The sequence below is a fragment of the Osmia bicornis genome, chromosome 2, assembly GCF_907164935.1.
Source record: "Osmia bicornis bicornis chromosome 2, iOsmBic2.1, whole genome shotgun sequence".
NCBI classification, from domain to species: domain Eukaryota; kingdom Metazoa; phylum Arthropoda; class Insecta; order Hymenoptera; family Megachilidae; genus Osmia; species Osmia bicornis.
In genome coordinates this window covers 13681383-13702243 of record NC_060217.1, presented here as the reverse complement: position 1 = coordinate 13702243, position 20861 = coordinate 13681383, and the positions used below count along the sequence as shown (strand labels likewise).

Sequence of the window (20861 nt, the reverse complement as noted above, 5' to 3'; positions counted from 1 at the left end):
TCCACCAGATTCGCGTTATCGCTTGGCATTCTTGCGTTGCAAATGGAGTTTCAGATTATCGATAGCCGGATAATCTACGAGGGATATTCGCCAATTCTATCGCTACGATATCGTTCGATGCATTTTCTTCCTAACATATGTATGTGCATATAAAAGAAATTAAAATTTCTATTTTCTAAGATGTGAAATTTTATCTGACAATGAAACGAGTTATTTAATAGGCGTAAGATTTCTAGTATCGGTCTATCCTATCTATGCAAGAACGGGGTGAAAACGGACAATCGTAGAGGAATTAATCAGATTCTGGTGAATCTGTATGCGAACCACGCGCCTCCCCCGTCGGACGACGTATTATTACGTCGAGGAGGGATGGCCAGTTCCCTGTTGGCTTTTCCACGCGCTAGAACGATCTTCGCGAATTATCTCTGTCCCTTTAGGGATGGAGGGGTCGGACTGCTCGTTATCTACGTCAGGCAGTTATTGCCTATTACAGGCTGGCCGGTAAAATGGAGAACAGGACTGAATAATTCCCTCGTCATCTTGCCAAGTCCTTTGTATTTCTCTTTAAAGGCAGGAAACCGGTGTGAGAAGTGGTGCACGTACGTACAGGGATTATCGGTCTTTGTTCGGAAACGTGATCGCAAATGGAACGTCACGAAACACCGGGATCTTTAAATCGTTTCAACGATACGATGAAATCTGAAATTCCTTATAATCTTTATCTCGGGACTAATGTAAATACGTAAAACGCGGGAGGAAATGGCGCGAAATAAAATGGTCGTTGCGCAAAGTGTCGTGAAAATGTTCCTTGAATCGCGAGGCACATTTGCTGAATTATAGTAAAGAGGGGAAGTTGCAGAATAGAGATAAAAGGAAGGTGGCAACCCCCTAGCCAAAAGGAGATTCAATTTAAAAGGGTGTCTTTTCCATACATCGAATCTCTTAATGCTTCGTGGTTTTTGTCCAAGAAAAAAAAAAAAAAAATTTTGTTCGAGCCAAAGCACGAGTGAATTTCGTACGAACACGTTTGAGTAAGAGAAAGAAAATCTGGTTGTTTCAGGAATGTAGAGGATTACGCGAGAGAGCACGAGGAAGCTTCGAGGAACATTCAGCAGTACCTGTCGAATCCAATCAACGCTTATCTGCTTGTGAAAAGACTGACCACCGATTGGAAGCGGGTCGAAGAGCTGATAACCCAGGACGTGGGCAAATCTTTCGTCGCGAATATCACCAGTTCACGAAGCGACCTTAAATTCCCAACTGACGAAGACCTTAATGGCGCTGCCGTTGCTTTGATGAGGCTACAGGACACGTACAAACTTGAAACTGCACAGGTCGCCAGAGGCGTGCTGAATGGAGTTCAATACAGCACCGGATTAAGCGGTTCGTACTTCACTTTTTTTCTTCCTTTTCCTCTTTTTCTATTAAATTTTTTTATTTCAACCACCAACTCAGTGGCAATTCTAAGAAGAATCAATCGTTCCTCGATCTTTTGTGTCCTAGACTGGTCTGACTGATAAATCGTTGAACCATCAATGGAATCGTTTAATAGCCAACGTAATCAAAGGAAGAAAAGAATAGTGGAAGAATTTGCAGATTATTTTCTAAAAGGCTTTCAGATGAATAATTTAGAAGGTTTTCCTCGAAACGTGTACATGGCAAACATAATCGTGAGACCTAATTTCACGATCCAGCTTTTATTCAGGAAAATCAACACCGCTGCGAAACGAGGCTTTAATGAATACCTGAGACGAGATTTTTTCAAAAGCGTTATTGTTCTCTCGGAATTTTGTACGTGGAAATGAAGAATCCTTTTTCCATTTTTCTTTCAAATCCAAAAATCCACTTTTATCAGCTAATTTTAATAATTGTTCGTTAAAGTTACAGAGTAAAAGCTTCTCCTTGGTGAATTATTAAATTTATTGAGCCAAGAGTAAGGTTGAAATGTTACGAATCGACAGGGATATCGAGGCTGCCGATGTTACCTGTACTTAACGATCCTCGGCAATGAATAATTTACGTGATTTCCTTTTTCAGCGTCCTATCCCCGTTCTCTGCCGACCTTTCGCCAATTTTGCTTCGCGAAAATACCGTAGCAATTCGCAGTTTCTAATGTCACCGACGACGCGTTTCCTCTCTTTTATCCCTCCTTTTATTACCTTGGCTTTTCAACCTTTTACCGCGACAGCAGAGTGATTTTTATCATCGATCCTTTCTCTGCATCATTTATCGAGCACGAAAGAAGAATTCGATGAATATTGAATGGAGGAGAAATTTATCTCTTCTACTTTTATCGTTCTTCGAGTTCGGGTCAGAATTCCAAATTACAAAAGGATTCGATATTTTAAGAATTCCGAACGAAATGATGAATACAAATGAATGAATGCAAATGAACTAAATCCAATGGTAAATTGTCTTCCCAATCTATTTTCCGCTTATCATACAAACTTTTGGGAATATTTCAAAGTACCGAATCGTCTTATAAGATTTAACATTCAAGCCTCTTTTCGACGTTCGTTTACGATCAAGTTATAAACCAGTGGTCCCGTATTTTATATAGCCGTTGCAATGTATCTTCTTTATGCGATTCAATTTGCAACTCCATTACAGTCGCACAAATCCCCCCGTAAACCTCGTTTTATTTTTTTGAAAGCTCTTATAACGAAATAAACCTAGACGCCGAACGTTGAAGGGAGACGTTTGTTTTTAGAAAAATTAATTTAGGTGTACTGTAAAAGAAAATCGAAAAATATACTTTGATATTTTCCCTTTTCCAAGCAAGTCTCCTGAATCCACTGTTGCGTCTAAAAGAGCGGTAAACGGTGAAAAAAGGATAGGCAGAAATTAATTAACGAAGCAAGCTTTTCTCGTAAAGGAAAAATGGAAAGAGAAAGGAAGGGATAAAGTTCCATGGTTTGACGCGGCGCCGGTTGGAATATGTAACGAGGCATTGAGAAACCCTTAAAGTTTCGTTAAAACTTTGCTTCCTTCCGGATCGTTCGATTCAACCGGGCCAGAAACTTGGAAAAACACGGAAGCTTTAGTTCTCTTCTTGTATTTTTTCATTTTAACTTTCAAATTTTCAACACAGCTCGCTCCATCTTCCGCTGTTATTGCGAATGCAATTATGATAATCGAGTCATGAATTATACAGGGTGGGCTTCCGACGCGTGGAACAATCAAACGCCAGCAACCATCCTTCCACCACGAATAAGTCGAAATCGGACCAAGCAATTTTTTTCCCCCGATGGTCTCTTATTTCAAAAAAAATTATCAAAAATTATCAATAAAAATTATCATAACGATGATAATTAGATATTTTTCTCTACTCTCTTACAGCTGGCGATTGTTTCGAGCTAGGACGGCAGTCTTATCACAATCGTGATTATTATCACACTGTTTTGTGGATGCAAGAAGCTATGGATCGTCTTCAGGAAGAAAAGAACGCGACCACAACTTCGAAACCAGATATATTAGAATACCTAGCCTTCTCAACGTACATGCAAGGTATACTACAATTACATCTTGGGTAATCAATATGCAATGGCATATTGATTACCCAAGATATGCTATTAAAAGATACGATTAACATCTAAATGATCTATTAAATATACAATTATGTACATTTAATTGATACAGATTTATATACGTTCGGTAATCGATATGCCATCGCGTTCATAAGCATTTAAATATGAAAATTGAACAATCTACATTGTACGATCTGAAAAATGATATGCAAATAACATAAAAGCTTGCGACTGAAACAAGAGAAATGTATTATAGTAGAAAGTCGTTTGTTTTAATATTATTTATTCGTTTCGCTTGGTTTTTTGGTTGTTTTACGATTTTACATAGCCGATTTAGTGATTTAGAACAGAAGTTTACGAGAATAATGTAGATGGCTAGCGTTCGTTGAACAAATTGAAATAACAATCGCATCGCGGTTTTCAGCTGACCTGACAATGAGGACGACGGATTCGCTAGCAGAAAAGTGAGAGAAAATAAAAAATTATTCCACGGGCCCGTAAAAAGTCAATAGCGAAACTGTTATAAATTAGAAACTAAATTACTAACGCGTCCGTGATGTTGTTCTGAGGTTACAGAATTTACAGATTGCTCGCGTTTTTCTCGTTAAAAATCCGATTGTTCGTGAAATATTTATTCTCGCAAAATAGCAGCTAAAATTGTTTCGAACAAAGGTAAATAATTTTGCGGTTGAACTCCATTTGGAACGATTAAAAACAAAACCGAGAGTAATAATTTATACTAGCACTAACTCGTACGACCAGAAACCTGAAAACACATTTCATGGAGATGCAAATGTTTTTTATTTACAATAGAACGGTTAAAAATTGTTGAAACGGTATCCTTGAATACTTTATTGAAAGAGAAGAAAGTTTCCAAGATATTGAAAAAACACTGATAAAAGAAAGACAAAGAAAATGAAAAAGAAGAAGAAGAAGAAGAAGAATGAAGGGAAGAAGAAAGGGCCGAATAGGGGCGTGAATGAAACTCCGTCAATGTCAATAGGTACTCCCGTTGTCGTGCAAAGTTCTGATAGAAGGTGGAAATAGATTTAATGTCCGTGAAATCAATTTCAAACAAGCCCGCGGGAAAAGGTATTCGAAAGAACTGGAAGGGAATTTAATTGCCATCAAATTTTACGTCGTCGGACGTTGAAGTTGCTCGGTCGGTTAGTTTGTTTAAAGCTTCATTAAAAGTTCGTCGAATGCATTACGACTCGATTGCTCTTTCTCTTTCTCTGCCGTTCGCTTCGGCGAAGATCGTCGAAACGCTGACGTTCTCGGCCCTTTCCACCGTGAAATCGTCGAATAGCAGAAGTGTAGCGATTCGTTAATAATAGGAAATTTAACGTTTTACTCGTTCCGAGGAGATTTAATATCGAATTGTGTAAATAACGGCACGTAGCCTTTCCTTCTTGCCGCCACAACCGACGCCACGTTAACTCGATTTACTAATGAAATTTATTCTATTGTACGTAGGGAACGTGGCACGTGCTTTAAGCATGACGAACGAGCTTTTGAAGCTTGTACCAACCCACGAACGAGCCTTAGGCAACCGTGCTTATTACCAGAAGGAAATTCAGAGCAAGGCGAATCAGTCGAAGAAGAAACGCGGCGAAGACGGCCAGGACGACACAGCTGTACCCGCTCAAGTAACATACATCCTCGCCGTCAATTATACAAATTATTTCCAAACAATTCTCAATTTTCAATTAATTCCTATTTTTCTAGCACTTTACGGTCGTTGAAGAGAAAGTGAAAACCTGGGACGAAATGTCGGAAAGGGAACGATACGAGATGCTGTGTCGCGGGGAAGTTTCTACTCCACCGGAAATACAGAAGAACCTCAAGTGTCGTTACGTCGATCGCGGTATTCCGTTTTTGAAGATTGCACCGTTGAAGGAGGAAGAAGCCTACTTGGACCCGAGGATTGTCGTTTACCATAACGTGATATACGACGATGAAATTGAAACGATCAAAAGAATGGCACAACCAAGGGTATACAACTGATCCCATTGTCGCTATATGTAAATACACATATATTTATCCCCCTTTATTAAATATCAATTTTTCTTCTTACTACAGTTCAAACGTGCTACGGTGCAAAATTACAAAACTGGTGCCTTAGAGATTGCAAACTATAGAATTAGTAAAAGCGCCTGGCTGCAGGAACACGAGCACAAACACGTGGCAGCGGTGAGCAGACGCGTGGAACACATGTCAAGTTTGTCCGTAGATACAGCAGAAGAATTGCAAGTGGTTAATTACGGTATCGGTGGCCATTACGAGCCACATTTTGATTTCGCAAGGGTGAGTTTACGTCGCTTGAAAACCTTAAGCGACTCTCGATACGCGTGATATTAAGATAATCCATTATTTATCTTTAGAAAGAGGAAACGAACGCGTTTAAGAGTCTAGGAACTGGAAATCGTATTGCTACTGTTCTCTATTATGTAAGTACTAACCGTGCTTAGGAATCCTTGCACAGTATATCAATTTTCTAAACCGTTTCTCTAGATGAGCGACGTAGAACAAGGCGGTGGTACCGTTTTCACGGCGATCAACATCTCCCTGTGGCCTAGGAAAGGCAGTGCTGCATTTTGGTACAATTTGAAACCGAACGGAGAAGGAGATTTTAAAACTAGACACGCGGCTTGTCCGGTGCTTACCGGTTCCAAATGGGGTATTTCAACACGTTCACGTAAATTAGAATTTATCGAGAATCGAACTAGTCTATTGAATTTTTGGATTTCATTTCAGTGGCGAACAAATGGCTTCACGAAAGAGGTCAAGAATTTCTCAGGCCTTGCACTCTTGAAAATCAGTCGGCAGACGAAGCTGATATCAGGCACTGAATCAATCTCTTGACACCCGGATCGACGATGTCAGTGAAAAATGAACACATGACGGATGGATTTTTATCTTTGTTCACGATGCACGGCCAATGTGAAAAAGTGTTGTTTTAACGTTCAACGATGGAAGGGAACATTGTTTTATCCGTCGTAAGAGGAAAAGGAGAAATTGCGGCACGAGTATAATAAACACGTGAAACGATATAACTGAACTGTTGTAATTTTTGTACAGAGGTCAAACGATAGAGAAGCAAATCCGGAAGAAGGAAACTGTCAGCATTTAATGAACATTATAAGAACACCTTTAGATTAGAATTCCAAATTTTGGAAAATGATTAATTTCAATCCTATTAAAATATTTGTTCGTCTCATCATTTCATCGTGTATTATTCTTAGGCATAACATTTTTACAAAAACGCGCAGCATATAACTGATAGTATATACGTATTAAAGATTAAAGCAATAACGAGTTGCACGTTTTCAGCCAGTCAGTTCATGTATTAATTGGGACTCTTGTGGTTGCATACAAAAAATGGCAAAAAATATAAAATAGTAATTGCGAAAAATGTGATCCACCTTGACAATTTCAGTTCTTTCCTAACACACAGATTATTCAGATTTTTACAGGTTTACGTTGATTATGCAAACATACTTTCAACAGCATGTACTGGCAAGGTGGATTCCATTTTCCATGCATCTATAAAATATGTACCTAACACAAGAACCTCAACATTTTAATCCCAGTAATTAACTCGATTAACGTGAAGATAAAAGAAAATGGAATCGAACATTCCTGTGTTCATCAAAGAGTATTCTAACTAAATCTTTAACAGTATCGTTCCTTATTCTACGACACGTTTCACCCTGCTAACAGGGTGCTCTTGTAAATAGTAGCGATATATGTAATAGCCGAGAAGCGTTTCATTAGAGATCCAACATCTTGTATACGAATCGCTTGTAAAAATGGAAGAAGATGGAAGAAAATAAAAGAAAAGAGGAATGATAGAGACCGAGTTTACCGACGGAGAAGCGCGTCTTTTTGCATCGTGATACCGACTTTAGAATTAAGTAAGAAGTTATTAGTGAGCTTAGATATCCGTCATTGTCGGATGGAAAATCTATTGGAGTAATTAAAGTAGAAAAATACTCGAGTAATCACGTAGTACGTACCTTAGATATCGCCACCGTTCATCTCGAATCATAATCCTCGTGTGTGTGCGTGTGCGTGTGCAATAGCTAGCAAGCGTCTCTTTAATTGTTCAGTGGCCAATAGTTTTCACGAGTCGTTCAATACGACGCACGAAATTAGATAGAAAGCACGAGAAACACATTTGTACGGAGAGGAACTCGAGTAAGGTCGAATAGGAAACACAAAGGACGCGTAGATTCGACGAAGTCACGTATGTTCAGTTTACAAGAAATTTCGAAACTTTTAAACGCAAACACTGATTTATATTTATCGCGGAGTCACAAATATACACGATGATTCTAAAATTCGCACTTAAAAACGGTAAATTCCGCGAAATTTCTAATTTTTTTAAGCGCGAAAATTCACACGACGTACGCGAAGTAGTGCGGCTTGAATCTGAAGCACATACTGCGTTCTAAAGATGGCTGCCCAACATGGCGGATCAGGGGCACGTTTTGATTGGTCCGTTCGTTACCAACAGCAGCTTTCAACCAATCATATCGAATCTTTCGTTGATGCCGAGTTACTGTGTTAGTATACCTAAGCGAACTGTTCAAAATCGTGCGACGTTTGAAAAGATTCCGGTGTTTGTACCTTTAGTCTTCGTCAAATGCTTTCCTATTGTGTTTAAGAGTGCACGATTAACGGCGTACGTGATAGAAGAGTTACGATGTTTTCGGTACTTGTGAATGACGGTGATTAATTGAATCGAAACAAATCCTCGCGACTTTGGCAATGCTACACTCAGAGGTTATTCTTCAATAAGTTTTGCGTGGATAAACAGTCGATGGGATTCATGGAATCGTTCCAGATCTACTACCGTGTTAAATTCATCATTGGTAAGCAATTTTTGTATCCATAACGATTGACATGTAGGAAATAAGTTTTGGCGGGAATTATGAACGCTGTACGATGTACATAACTCGTGTAAGCGTCCGAACGACCATATCGCTCGTTTTAATGTCGATTTTTAAATTGATAAAACACTTAATCAATCTGCGTTTTGATCAAATAAAGCGTTAAACGCTCATTGTTACGATTCATTGTTATCGTATTGTTAAGTAGAGTGGGCTGAAGTAGTTCACTTCACAGCGATTGTTCGAAATTGATCAATCGCGAAACTACGGTGCCATGGAGTCACTGTATTTCCTACGTAACATATAACCTGTCAGTTCATTTATAACGATCGTTACTTTACTCTATCGATAAGCTATAAGATAATGTCACGCAATAAACATTTACAAATCTCAATGATTGGATGCTGAATATTTAATTAACTCAAAAAAGTCGACATGCTCCTTTAAAGTTTTTTTTAGTAATATTTTACTATTTTTATGCAGGAGTCTGAAACGAATAATTTTTTGAATCAATACCATTGTTATCCCGCTACCAGAAAATTAAAGGAAGAACAGGATCTTGTTATTTCTCCCTGTTATCCAACTTTCGTCAACCGGAAAATCTGGTTGTTGCGCCAAACGGAGCTTTTCATTCAAGCTCGAATTTACAAGGCGAACTTTGACATTTACCATTCGAGCCAGGCCACGATCACGCGTGATTGTCTCAGAAATTGATTTCACTAGGGGAAATGACAAGATAAATAGGATCTCTAATCACCAAGCATAGTAGACTCTCACCGAAGCCTCTTTCAGGAGTCAGGGTATCCTAATGCATGCATAGATCGCAATTTCCCATTGAAACCGTGTTACGTAGACGATTCCTCGTCTCCTTCTCTCCCATTGGAAGCACGAACGCCCACGGAATGGTACTCTGGATCGATCCGTATCCGCCCATTTTCCTTGCTTGTACGGTCTATCTATATCAGTCGCGAACAATCTACAATCTACAGGATACCACCAAATTGCTGATACAACCGAAAATCTGATGATTCTACGTGAGAATAAAAATTGAAACTTTAGAAGATTATGTGAAACTTCATAACTATAAAATGAACCGAGTTATCTCCGTGGCGTTCGTTGCTTTATCAGACCAACCTCCATCGCCCTTATGATTTCGTTTCTTCTTCTTCCCTTTGCTTCCATTCACGCTTTTTTTTATCCACCTTTTCATCTCAGCGTGGGTGAACTAGCGACTACGAGCTTTTCAGTCAGTCTGTCAGTCTTCGTCTGATGAATGTGTCGGGAAAATGAGGGAAATCGTGATAAAAGAACGCATTAGAGTGGAACATTCGGACGAATCCCATTAGAGAATCCAACTGAAAATTAATCACTCAAAGGTGACTTCAAATTCAATTGAAAATGTGAAGGTTTTTCAAATGAAAATATCTGGCTATGACTCTAGAGATCGTAAAACATTTTTCTTACCTCAGTTCGCGTTTCATTTTTTTTTTTCATTTAATTTTAAGGTTCACCGTTTCTGGTCGTATTTCTCCAGCTACAGCACGTTCCTTTGTGCCTTGCTTTATAAACTTTCCCTTTGCATCTAGTTTTTCCTTTTTCCGTTATATCCCTTTTTTTATTTTTTCCTCGAGTTCCCTCGACGAGGCCGCGTTCGTTCTATTTGCACAAGGATTAAAGTTGCTGCTCGTCCTTCGAGTTCGAACACTCGTTCGACTTGCTTCTCATTCGAGTTTCCACTTCTACCGAAGTTTCGATAAAAATTCCAATACGCGTCGGGAATCACTTTTTTACAAGAATTTATGCCGTTGCCAATACATGTCTCTTCATGAAAAAAAAAAAGAGTAGCCGATCGATTGGACAAATACTTTTGTTATTTTTATCAATATATTTCATATATTGCTTTAATAGAACGCGTATTGCGTAATATGTTACATAATCGATGTTACGAAACCTCTGGAGATTATTTTGTAAGCTTTCGTTTCGTTGTTATAAAACGTAGATACAAATTTATTCTCTGAATAATTGTACCTACTTTAAGGATATACGAATAAAAGAGAACGAATTTTTTTTCAATCATCCCAGTCTATTATATTGAACAATTCTCGATCGTTGAATTGCTTACAGATAGATGAAACCCAATTGTATAGATTCGCTACAGAAAATCATCTCGAGTTAAATGGAACTCCTTGTTCGTTCCAGTTCTACACAACACAGATACATTCTTGATAATTGCATTGTTCGTGAACTGATACATTTTAACCTGATTTCCGTCGATTCGAATTAAGGCTTTCATTGAATAAAAGGATATTCCTCTATAAACGATTCCCTTTCTTTTACAAATCACATAAATAAATTTAGAGTTTAATTAACGACCGAGAAGTAATTGCTTTAAATTTAATCTTTTATAACGTTGGGTTCTACTTAATATTTTATAGGTACCGATATGTTAGGGAGAAAAAGTGGAGTCTGGAGATTCGATGACGTACAGAACTTAAAAATTGTTCCCTGCGTCCCTGGAACTTAGAAATTACTCTTTTTCCTCAATCTCCAGTACCTTTCTGGCACAATGCTCCCCTGTAGCTTTTATAGATACCAATAACTCGTTTGAAAGGTCGGAGGCGATGTACAGTTTCATTTAAAAAAAGCTACTTTAAGGCATAATCCCATTTAGAATAGCATCGTTTTATGGTAATTTCATACCGAAGATTTAATGCCTGTTAGTTAGTGATGCATAGAGTTTGAGCAAGTAAACACAGATAAGAGAAGAGCGCGTTGCAAACGGGATTACACTGTGCAGAGTTCCTTATTAAATTTTTAACCATCTGCTTGCAATTCCTGCGTAACTTTCCATAATGCAATTACAAAAACCAAGTTTCCCATCGCCAGGGGACTATCATCGATTGAACCAACCGTACCCCTGGCAAGTTTCTCATTAATTCAAATTTATCGGCAAAAATGTCCTTTCGCCGCGACCGATTGACCTTTATTGCCGCATGTGTCTACGAAAAGGGAATAAAACTTTGATGAATTTATTCGTTGAAAAATTCTATAAAGTTTTTATCGTTTAATCTTGAAATTTACTTTAAAACGCTAAATTCCATTGAATCTGAAAACATCCGGAAACGATCCTTCGAATTTTCAATTCACCATAGTTTCAATAGAAGCTCGTGCAACCGTGTTAACCAGTTAATTTTGCAAACAGCCCTACATGTAATTAAAGCCGAAATTTGAACACCGTACCGGCTGGAATTGATTAAATCTCACGGTGAACTTGATCCCGTTTCTATAGGGTAGGTCAAAGTTGAATCCGAATATTGTGGATAGAGAGAGGCGATGGAAAGGCAGCGATCTTTGGTTATCTGGTAAACGCAGGCCAAACGTCCGTCGTGTCGGCCACTCGAGCTATCCATCGAGGCGAGTGCATTCACGATAAGGGTCTCCAAGTGCATCCGTGCACGAGATCCTGTTGCCGTGTTGCACATCGTCGAAAATGCTGCTGTTGATATTTCAGGTTAATGAACACATCGACTTGCTACAGGTGGAAACGATCCATGCATTATTCCCTAGTATCGGTTAACAAGAGAACAGTAGAGGTGGAAACAGCTTTATGGAAAATGTACTCGTGCGATCTTGTGTAACCAGGGGGAAAACGTAATTCTCTGAAACGTGGCAAGACGTTTCGAAATATACCCCAGTGAACTGGGTACACGCTGTTAATAATAAACGTGTAGGTCCTTTTTTCTTTTTCTTTTTCTTTTCGCATTAAACTTAGGAATACTTCATCGGCAAAAGAGGTCGTTCTGAAACAGCGATTAAAAGTAATTAAGAATCTTTCATAACTACCGTCTATCAAAGCTGTGCTCGAAGGAAATTTCACCACGTTTCGCAAGAAACTTCTTTAATTTAATCCAGTTGAATAGTTTGGAAACGACCAAGCACAAGTTAGGTGATCGCGTAACGTTAGTTGCTTACGAAATCTTGGTCGATATAAAAAACGAGTGGCTCCATTTTCACGCTTCTCATCGATCAGGTTTAAATCTAGCCAAAATAACAGACCGAACGGAATTAGGTGTATTGATTGATTATTATTTTATTTCGTGAACCGTTTCGGGAAGTCTACCCCTGGCAACTTACGACGAAGCATTTTGTTTTCCCAATATGGAATATTGTATGTACAGCCGGCGCGGCGGATGATTGGGAACTGGAGCGAGACATTCGTTTCGCGCTTCAAGGATTTCTCGACAATTTCGGCCGTTTATCTAACGAGAACCTGCTGTTTGTGATCCTTTTATTCGCGAAGATAGTTCACGGGCGACGTGACCGCATCGAGTTAACAAAATAGATACACCAGACACCAGAGCTGGACATTATTTTCATATAAATCTATTTTCACCGCGACATTTAACGCGTTAATTATCCAGAAAAGTAGAAGCAGCTTATAACCGCGTGGTCGTTTCCGTTCGAGTTCACCGTGAAAAGAGACGCGCTGAATGAAAGGATGTATCTTCCTTCGTCCGTGAAGGATAACGCGAAATGAATACTCATCGAACAAACGGCGTTAAGTTTCGCGTGTAACAAATTAGGCCACGCATAACATTGCCTCTGAATGTGTTCCAAGAGATAGGGAAAGTTTCACGATGACAAAGGATCGCGACTCTCCATTGTTCCATGGTTATACACGTCCAATTCCATTACAGTTTTTCCACTTACTATTTTCCAATTTGCTCGCATCGATTCTTTGTGTCGAACAAACTACGCGCGAGCTTTGTTGACACGTATTCATTCCAAGTTAATTCCTTTGAACGTGGAGCGTTTTAGCAAGTATTAGACCCTCGTTTTCTTTCCTAACTACGTGTGTCATCCTTCTACAGGTACGTTAATTCTCATGGGAGCAGGTAGAAAAATAATTGAATTAGGAAACGAACGAACGAGGGTAATTCGAAATGACTAACTTTGCTAAGAGATTAAAATACATTAATTAATAACTGAAATTTTGTACATGCACGATAACGAATCTACGAAGTAAACTGTTCTTAATTAAACACATTTATTGAATCTTTAATCGCATAGGTACATACCGTCGCGTCGTCCAGCGCGTGACGAATATATATATTTATATATTTTTTTATACATTACATATGTATATTTATATTATATATTTATATATTTATTTATACGCACATAACATAGACTCACACGTTCGCGAGGAGGAGTGAAACGATCGATTTTCATCAATGCGTGGCACGTAATCCGTAATGAAATCTTTCAAGGAGAAGATTAACGTTGCTAATGATTTCGTCAATCATATTCTGTGCTGTTAAAATTACAAGGGCGTTAAATTTCATGCTGGTTGCATAGATCACAACGAAAAAGGAGTTTCCAAATTTCCTCCTCGGATGCGCGATATTATCAATAGGTCGATCGCGCGTAAATAATAAATAGATAGAAGGTACATTGTTCCGCGAGGCGGAATTCGCAGACGCGTCTAGAAAAATATAGATGTGGGACACACACGTACATACAAGATGTTTCAGAAATTTCGTTCGCAAAAGACAGATGCACGGGTAGTGTGATGTAATTGGTCGAACTCGTTCTCGACTTCTAAACGTTAAAATTTTATATACTTTTATATCTCTAATTTGCTTCCCATCGCGGCGTGTAATTGTTCCTATCATCGAAACTGCTGTTCATTTTTCTTCGAATCATCCAATTTTTCGTCTAAACTGTGCGAAGGATCTAAATTGAGTTTCCAAGAAAATACGAATATTTTCATGTACCGATAGCACATTCACGGATTGTATCGAAGGATGATTTGGCAAAAAAGTAATGGCAACGGATTGATGGGTAAAAAAATGCAACATCGATAGACGAGAAACGTGTTTTCAGGGTGACACGGTATTAATCGTTAAGCCACAGCTTCGAGCCTTAGAGAACTAATATATCGAAAAGGTCACATCGATACACACCAGTCGACTGCTGCTATTTTTGGTGTACCAATCGTTAGCCGGTACCGCCTAGGTGTCTTAATTACGCGATAGGTACACCAATGACGTGACAGGTGCGTTACAAAAATCCATCGTTGACTATCGCTATCTACCCGATGATCTTTCGTGCAGTCTACAGGAAAAAAGATCACGGTAAACGCGACACATCGGAAACAATTCGAACGATGTAACTCGCTGTTGTGATTGGGATTCTACCGATTATGAATGACGGTGAAATAAATCTGGAATATCATCAACCCTTTTCTACACGTTTAGGATATTTGGGCTCCAGAGTCTCAAAATTATGGATAGCGAAAGTTTCAGCTAAATTTTTCAAATTTGAAAAACAGTAGGTATACGTAACGCGTGAAATAATATTAATAAAGTATTTTCTCAGCGAAAGGGTTGATGGATAACGTAGAAAAAGGATGGGTACGAAATCTATGAGGCTATGAGGTTTGAGGTTTCAAACATTCAAGTATCGTCGAGAAAAAACGATATACATGTATGTAGGTACATGTACATATATGTACTTGGCGTTTGACACAGGTACAAGTGCGCCGTCATCGATTCGCTCAACAGTGGAACATCTGCGCTTAAACGGTTTATCTTGTTCCTCTTGTGTTTTATGTAACTCGACGAAATCTTCCATTTTCATCGAAAACACGTTTCCTATCTATCCTCGATATCTTTAACAACGAAAACCATGCGACGCGTAAACCGTTCAAGTGTTCCACTGAAAAGTACTCAATGCTGAAACAACGAGTTACTTATTTTTTCTAGCTACTCGACAATGGGAGAACTACTTAAGTGGTGATAAACGTTGAATCACTGAAATTTTCATAAAAATATCGATGATGGAACTTTTTAAAAATTCAAAAAAAATTTCTTTATCTTCGACTTCTCCAAGATGACGATTATAAATAGAAAAGTGAACTTTAAAAATTTTTACCTTAAATTCTTAACAGTATCCACGACATTTAAGAAAGAAAATTCTCACACTGAACCACTTAAGTATTCTACTTCGAGTAACAGTATAGTAGAAACAACTAGTTATTCCCTTACATCTGGATCCCTTTGTGGAATCAGCTCCTCCCTCGACACGATATCAAAACACTGTCCAACCGATCGTGGCACTATTCTTCCTTCAAAATTCCCTCTTGGAGAATCTTTTCCCGAACCATCGAAACTATTTCCATCACGCTCTTCAGACTTTTCCGACCTCGTTTCTCCTTTCGAACTTTAAACGAGTTATCCTGTTACGTACCGTCTTCCATCGAAACTAGGATCGACAGGAACATCGTATCTTCTCTTATTTCATTCCTAGACTGATTTGAAATTTTCTATAAACAATGGGTTGAAAATAAAAATGAACAAAGTATATCTCTCGTTGGTGTAAATTTCTCATAGAAGAAACCTTCGATCCTCTTGCGTTGCATCTCGGTTGGACAATGACGAACGATCATCGGTTTACATTGAGACAGTGTGTTGTTATTATTACAGGTTTGTGCTGGCTGTTTCTCGTATTCCTGTTCGATATGCTTCGAATATCAAGGTAAACACAGAGAGAGCGCGTGACTGTTGGTCCTACCGGTTCGGACCCCGCTTACACGCGGGTCTCTTCTTAGATTTCATAATTACGAAACTTGTTTACAACCTCGCTCGGTGCCTCGGAATCCCAACCGAGATCGCGACGAGCTCCGTAGTAGATGTTCGCACCACCCTCTGAGGCTCTTCTGTGTGCGTTCGGTGGCTGCACCTTTCCTTGGCCCGATGAACCAGCTGCATCGCCGGAAGTGTCCTGCAGCATGCGATCCTTCGTCTTCGGTGTGCTCCAATGCATCGACTACGAGGTATCATATTCCCCTCTCTCAATATTCTTTCTCTTTTTCCTATCGTGCGAGAAATTTCTGGCTTAATTTATAACAAGGGCAAACTATTTTTTTCCTTTCTCTAAAGAAATTCGTGTCGTTCACATTTTGCGCCAAGAAATTTCTCACACGACTTCCCACCAGAGTCGTCTTACCGTCTTCATTTAAATGGATTCCAAAGGGTTTTTTTATCAATTTTACTCACTTGCTGCACGTTATCCTTCATCCCAAGCCACTGCTTGTAGCTAATTGCGATTCCGCTATGCCTCCACTTGTCGTAGTTGCTTCTTCGCTCAGGGTCGCAGAGAACCTCTTTCGCGTGCTGCGAGAAAAAAAATCGCGATACGATCATGGATACGAGTGGATACATTTGATCGTAATTACAAGGTAAACCGGTGTAAAAACAGAGCAATTTAATTTCTCGATGAATCATTCCAATCGAGTCCACTACGAAGGAATAGATCGAACGAACCTTCAACTGCTGAAATTTCTTTTCAGCTTCCTTGTCTCCCTCGTTTTTATCCGGGTGATACTGAAGCGCTAGAACCTTGTATTCTGTTGTGATTTGTTCCACCTGAAACATTAAATCGTCTTTTCGTCAGACTTTTAGCACTAGCGCTGATATGACGAATGCAGAATTATTTCGTACGTCGACCCTTTTCCAAAATTACATTTATCTCGCTTTTCCTTTCTATAGAAATCTATCGATCCCTCAGGGACTGCTGCTACAACGGGGTAATTTTTATTTCAACCAAATACACAACACATTTCTGTCTATATTGTGTTTGCCCATTGAATTCCCCCGGGGTCGTAATATGATTTCTCTATTGTTCACATGGGGATCGTGTGAAATTTAATGTAAAAATTTGAAATTAATGTCTTTAAGAAGAAGACGTGTTTCCACTTTTCATTTTCCACGGTGTTTGCGAGCGCGATAATCGAGAGGGATATTCACCCTTATCGTCAGTTTCTCGAGTTAATGGAAACGAGTGATATTTGCCAGGCAATTTAATAAATTTGCCTAATGGGAGTAGAGTTTCTTAATGGAGCAGCAAGGCGAGAGACAGGCCATCGGTAAACAGGCAAACACGATCACTCATTAACCCCCACAGCTTTTTATTTAAAGCGACAAACGTTTATTTTTAGAAGATCCTGTGCGATCGACATCGGGGGAAAAAACAAGCTGACCGATGGCATAAATCCTTAGGAAGGGTCAGCAATGACTTTTATGCAAATTTAATGACGATGTATTAATCGACACGGTGTAATTCTAATAATACAATCGGGTTTTCAATGGTGAACGGTTGAAAAAGCGACGTATTTTTGTCAAGTTAATTGACAGTCGTGTCAGCTGTGATCGATGTTAATCGAGAAGTTCGGCCAAAGTGCTAATTAATGTTGTGCCCGACGCTGATGCAATTATCCCTCTGTGACGCGCTCAACGGTGAAGCTAATTAACTCGGCATAACTTCAGAAAGCATATTAAATCTGTACACCCGATTAAACATGCATGGAGCTCCGTGTAATGTGTAATAGAAAATAACAAAAATAGTAGGTAACGCACAATGAAAAGATGATTGAACGATAACAAACGAGATCCAACAATAAACCTTTCATCCTTTTTATTCTTTGTACGTATTTGGTGCAATTCATGGATATAAGCGACGTGAGAATATAAAAGTAAATTATGCTACCTATTATGAGTGTTGAGGAAACTTGAAGTTTTACGTAATACACGTAAATGATACTTAGAAGTAATACACACAGCAAAAGGTCACTTCGAGTTTCCTTTTATTTTCTCTTCCGTCACAAGTATTTTTCCTACTTTGATTAAGTTTCTGGAAACCGAGGAAATTTCTCTGATATGAATTCAGTTTAAAAACTGGGCGTATTAAAAAGAGATTTTCTCTACTAATGTAATTTAAACGAGTATTTTATAAAAATAATATGATAATAATGGGCCATTAGGAGGTCACGTTTCATTGAATATTCAATGTTAAAGACGTTAAATATCGCAAGACATTATTTTTGTTTAGGACATATATTTTTACAGGCAAACGTTCCAAGAATGAAATGAGAAAATGTAGCTTACCGTCGCGGATTCATCGCACGACAGAAGAGCATAGTAATCCTCCTCCTCGTTGGGCTTATAGTTGATGGCGTCCTCGACGCTCATTTTCCCTCTCGAAATCTCCTCTTTACCTTTATCGTCCCTTCGACGAAAACTGTTTTCCTCGAATCAAGTGAAATCCAGGAGGTTCGAACTCCTAACCGGATATCCTGATGATGTTCGATCTCGTTTCGTCACTGGTGGTTCCGTTGATCCTTCTGCTCGTTTCGAGGATCTTTCGCGGCGTTGTTCCTGGTCACCTGTTGCCGTGTCGCGCGTCGGACGCTCGAGTGAGCCGAACGAAGGAGTACCGTGTCGCAGACCCGGAAAGACCCGATTCCCGGGAAATTTCTCGCGTGTGCGCAATCCAGCCGCTATCACCCTCTCCTCACCCTTCGCTCTTTCTTTCTCTAACCAACGACGATTCCGTCGATCGTCGTAACCCTCCTTCGAGATGTTCCTGCGCACTCTCACCTGGTCCTCCCTGTTGGGTCAACGTGTATTTTCGTCAAAATTCGACGCAATTTCTTGTTTAGACAACGGGCTTGAGGGTTGGTCTTTCTTTTTTTATCGATAGAAAAAGCTTTCGATTGTTCGGTCAGATTCGAGAAGTTTGATTTGTAGTCTAGTCTGGCTTTCGTTTAGAGAATACAGATATTGGCTCGACTTTAGCGATTGAAGGGATGATTCTTGGAGGTCAATTGTAATTTTTTTGCTAAAAATATTCTTGGGATAAATGGCAAAGATTTTTCATCTCTTTTTTCGCTTTCGATAACAAGTTTTAATAACTAAGTCATGTCTTATTGGTATCTTTGATTAAAAAAATGTTAAACAACATAAATTGTAAAAGTGATTAATCATGAAATTTGTAAATTTACAACGAACTGTATTATTCCTATTAGATCACGAGCAAATTTAAACAGGAGATATCTTTGCAGAAACAGGAAATCCTTGTTTCCGTCATCAAACCAACTGTTTAATGGATTCCCCTAAACGAATAACCGAATGTCGCAATTGATTAACATGCTCCGAGTAGAATTCGATAATCCATGTCGCGTTTGCAATACGAATCATTGCGTCATTTTCATAATCGTATTTGACCAGCTCCAAAATTCGATTATGTTAATCAAGTATCTATTTTCTGAACTCACTGTTTCAATCCCTCCTCGCAGATGTAAAATTGTATTGTAAAGTTGCATTAGAGTGGAAGAAAATTTCCTGTTTAATTTTTCCTTGATTCTGTAAGTTGTTTACAAGAATGTAATTTCTAAGAACACTCTGTAACCGCGTGAAACACAGTCGACTAGAATCGATGTCGACGAATACTGCGTCTTGATTTTACGGGATATTCCAGAGGCTTGTGGCTTTCACTTGCGTCTCTGTGACCTCGAACCTTGCCTCGCTACTTTACCGACCGAGTGATCCAGATCTATAGATCTCAGTCACGTGCTACTGCTAGCTTTGCACCGAACGCGTCTCTGTCGATCAGTTGTTTCGATTAACGAAACAAAGATCGTCTCGTCGCATCTTTTAAGAAAAACAGAATAAATTCTATTAAATTCGTCGAACGCATTGGCAGAAACGACGAAGGCGTAAAGAAACGTTTGTTTCTCGCGGATAATCTTCCCCAAGCTCGTACGTCATTAGAAATTCAAATTTTTCTTAAGGATTATGGGAGAGGTTGGAGAGAAGAAGGCACCAAAACGTGACTGAATGTGTGTAAGTTCATTATGCATTCGTCTCGTTTCCATTGAAGACGGCACTGATTATCGGTACTCTCTGCTCACAGCTGTTAAGACTATTGTCTCGGAAAGCTGTGGAGCTTTTAAACGAGAAAACCTCGAGATAAGGAGCTCCATCGACCATCCTTTGTTTTTAATCCCAACCGAACTTATCTTCTTCTATACCCTATACTTTCTGAAATGTCAAATACAAGTTTAGCATAATTTTGTATAAGCAGAGAGTACCGGAAACCGAATAGGCGGGCACGGAAACGTGTGAAACACGTGTCAGCCAAGTGTCAACGTTTCTTTCTCGGCGAATCGGCAAGCTGAACGACGGTCATAGACGGTCACATTTTTCAACGTTCGAGTGTGCAGCACGTGACAGCACGTGCCATAGTCAGCTACGAACGTTTCTCCGAATTTAGGAGAACCGCTTGGTCGTTTCGCCATTCCCATCCTGTGTTTTGTTCTCTTAGAAAGAATGGAGGTACGCCTCGTAACGCGACACTCCACCAGCTACCACCAATAAATCATTCCTACTTTTAGACTTTAGTCAGTCTTGTAAACTCTTGTTGTCTTGCCAAATTTAAACTTGCTTTTTCCTGATAATTTATTTCTTCAAATTTACGACCCGTATCGTAAGCAGAAATCTAAATCTTTTAATAAAATATAGAACACAGAATTCATATAAATAAAGGTAGATGAATAAACCATGAACATCTTGATAATTTCGTGCATCGCAATCCAGGA

General features: G+C 39.1%; 3 protein-coding genes and 1 long non-coding RNA gene across 10 annotated transcripts in view; 2 read left to right on the top strand and 2 right to left on the bottom strand.

The window, feature by feature from the left end:
* The window catches only part of LOC114875829 (prolyl 4-hydroxylase subunit alpha-2), an 84423-nt gene extending 77673 nt beyond the window's left edge, over nucleotides 1–6750 (top strand). For all 4 annotated transcript variants that reach the window (XM_029186565.2, XM_046288540.1, XM_029186566.2 and 1 more), the window contains 8 exons: nucleotides 1061–1383; nucleotides 3340–3507; nucleotides 5004–5176; nucleotides 5256–5522; nucleotides 5610–5834; nucleotides 5912–5977; nucleotides 6042–6207; nucleotides 6285–6750. In XM_029186565.2, the coding sequence (XP_029042398.1) occupies nucleotides 1061–1383; nucleotides 3340–3507; nucleotides 5004–5176; nucleotides 5256–5522; nucleotides 5610–5834; nucleotides 5912–5977; nucleotides 6042–6207; nucleotides 6285–6379 (1483 nt within the window). In that variant the 3' untranslated portion in view covers nucleotides 6380–6750. The remainder of the gene's footprint in view (nucleotides 1–1060; nucleotides 1384–3339; nucleotides 3508–5003; nucleotides 5177–5255; nucleotides 5523–5609; nucleotides 5835–5911; nucleotides 5978–6041; nucleotides 6208–6284) is intronic.
* The window catches only part of LOC114875837, a 53116-nt gene extending 45483 nt beyond the window's left edge, over nucleotides 1–7633 (bottom strand). The window contains exon 1 of the long non-coding RNA XR_003789300.2: nucleotides 7547–7633. This is a non-coding gene — a long non-coding RNA (uncharacterized LOC114875837). The remainder of the gene's footprint in view (nucleotides 1–7546) is intronic.
* Nucleotides 7634–8318: 685 nt separating this feature from the next.
* The window catches only part of LOC114875827, a 34290-nt gene continuing 21747 nt past the window's right edge, over nucleotides 8319–20861 (top strand). Inside the window, exon 1 of the mRNA XM_046288554.1 lies at nucleotides 8319–8404. The gene's annotated coding sequence lies outside the window, so the exon portion shown is untranslated. The remainder of the gene's footprint in view (nucleotides 8405–20861) is intronic.
* Nucleotides 13453–19758, bottom strand: LOC114875833 (J domain-containing protein). 4 transcript variants are annotated; one of them, XR_003789291.2, is made up of 6 exons: nucleotides 19539–19750; nucleotides 18370–18871; nucleotides 16750–16851; nucleotides 16483–16599; nucleotides 15472–16252; nucleotides 13453–15159 (listed from the first exon to the last, which is right to left on the bottom strand). XR_003789291.2 is itself a non-coding variant. In XM_046288571.1 (5 exons), exons 2-5 carry the CDS (start codon nucleotides 18451–18453, stop codon nucleotides 16031–16033), a joined length of 480 nt encoding a protein of 159 aa, XP_046144527.1. In that variant the 5' UTR covers nucleotides 18454–18871; nucleotides 19539–19758; the 3' UTR covers nucleotides 13453–16030. The 4 variants fall into 4 exon arrangements, 2 of the variants coding, with proteins under 2 accessions (XP_046144527.1, XP_029042414.2); XR_003789292.2 differs by having other exon boundaries at nucleotides 13453–14539; XM_046288571.1 differs by having other exon boundaries at nucleotides 13453–16207; nucleotides 19539–19758.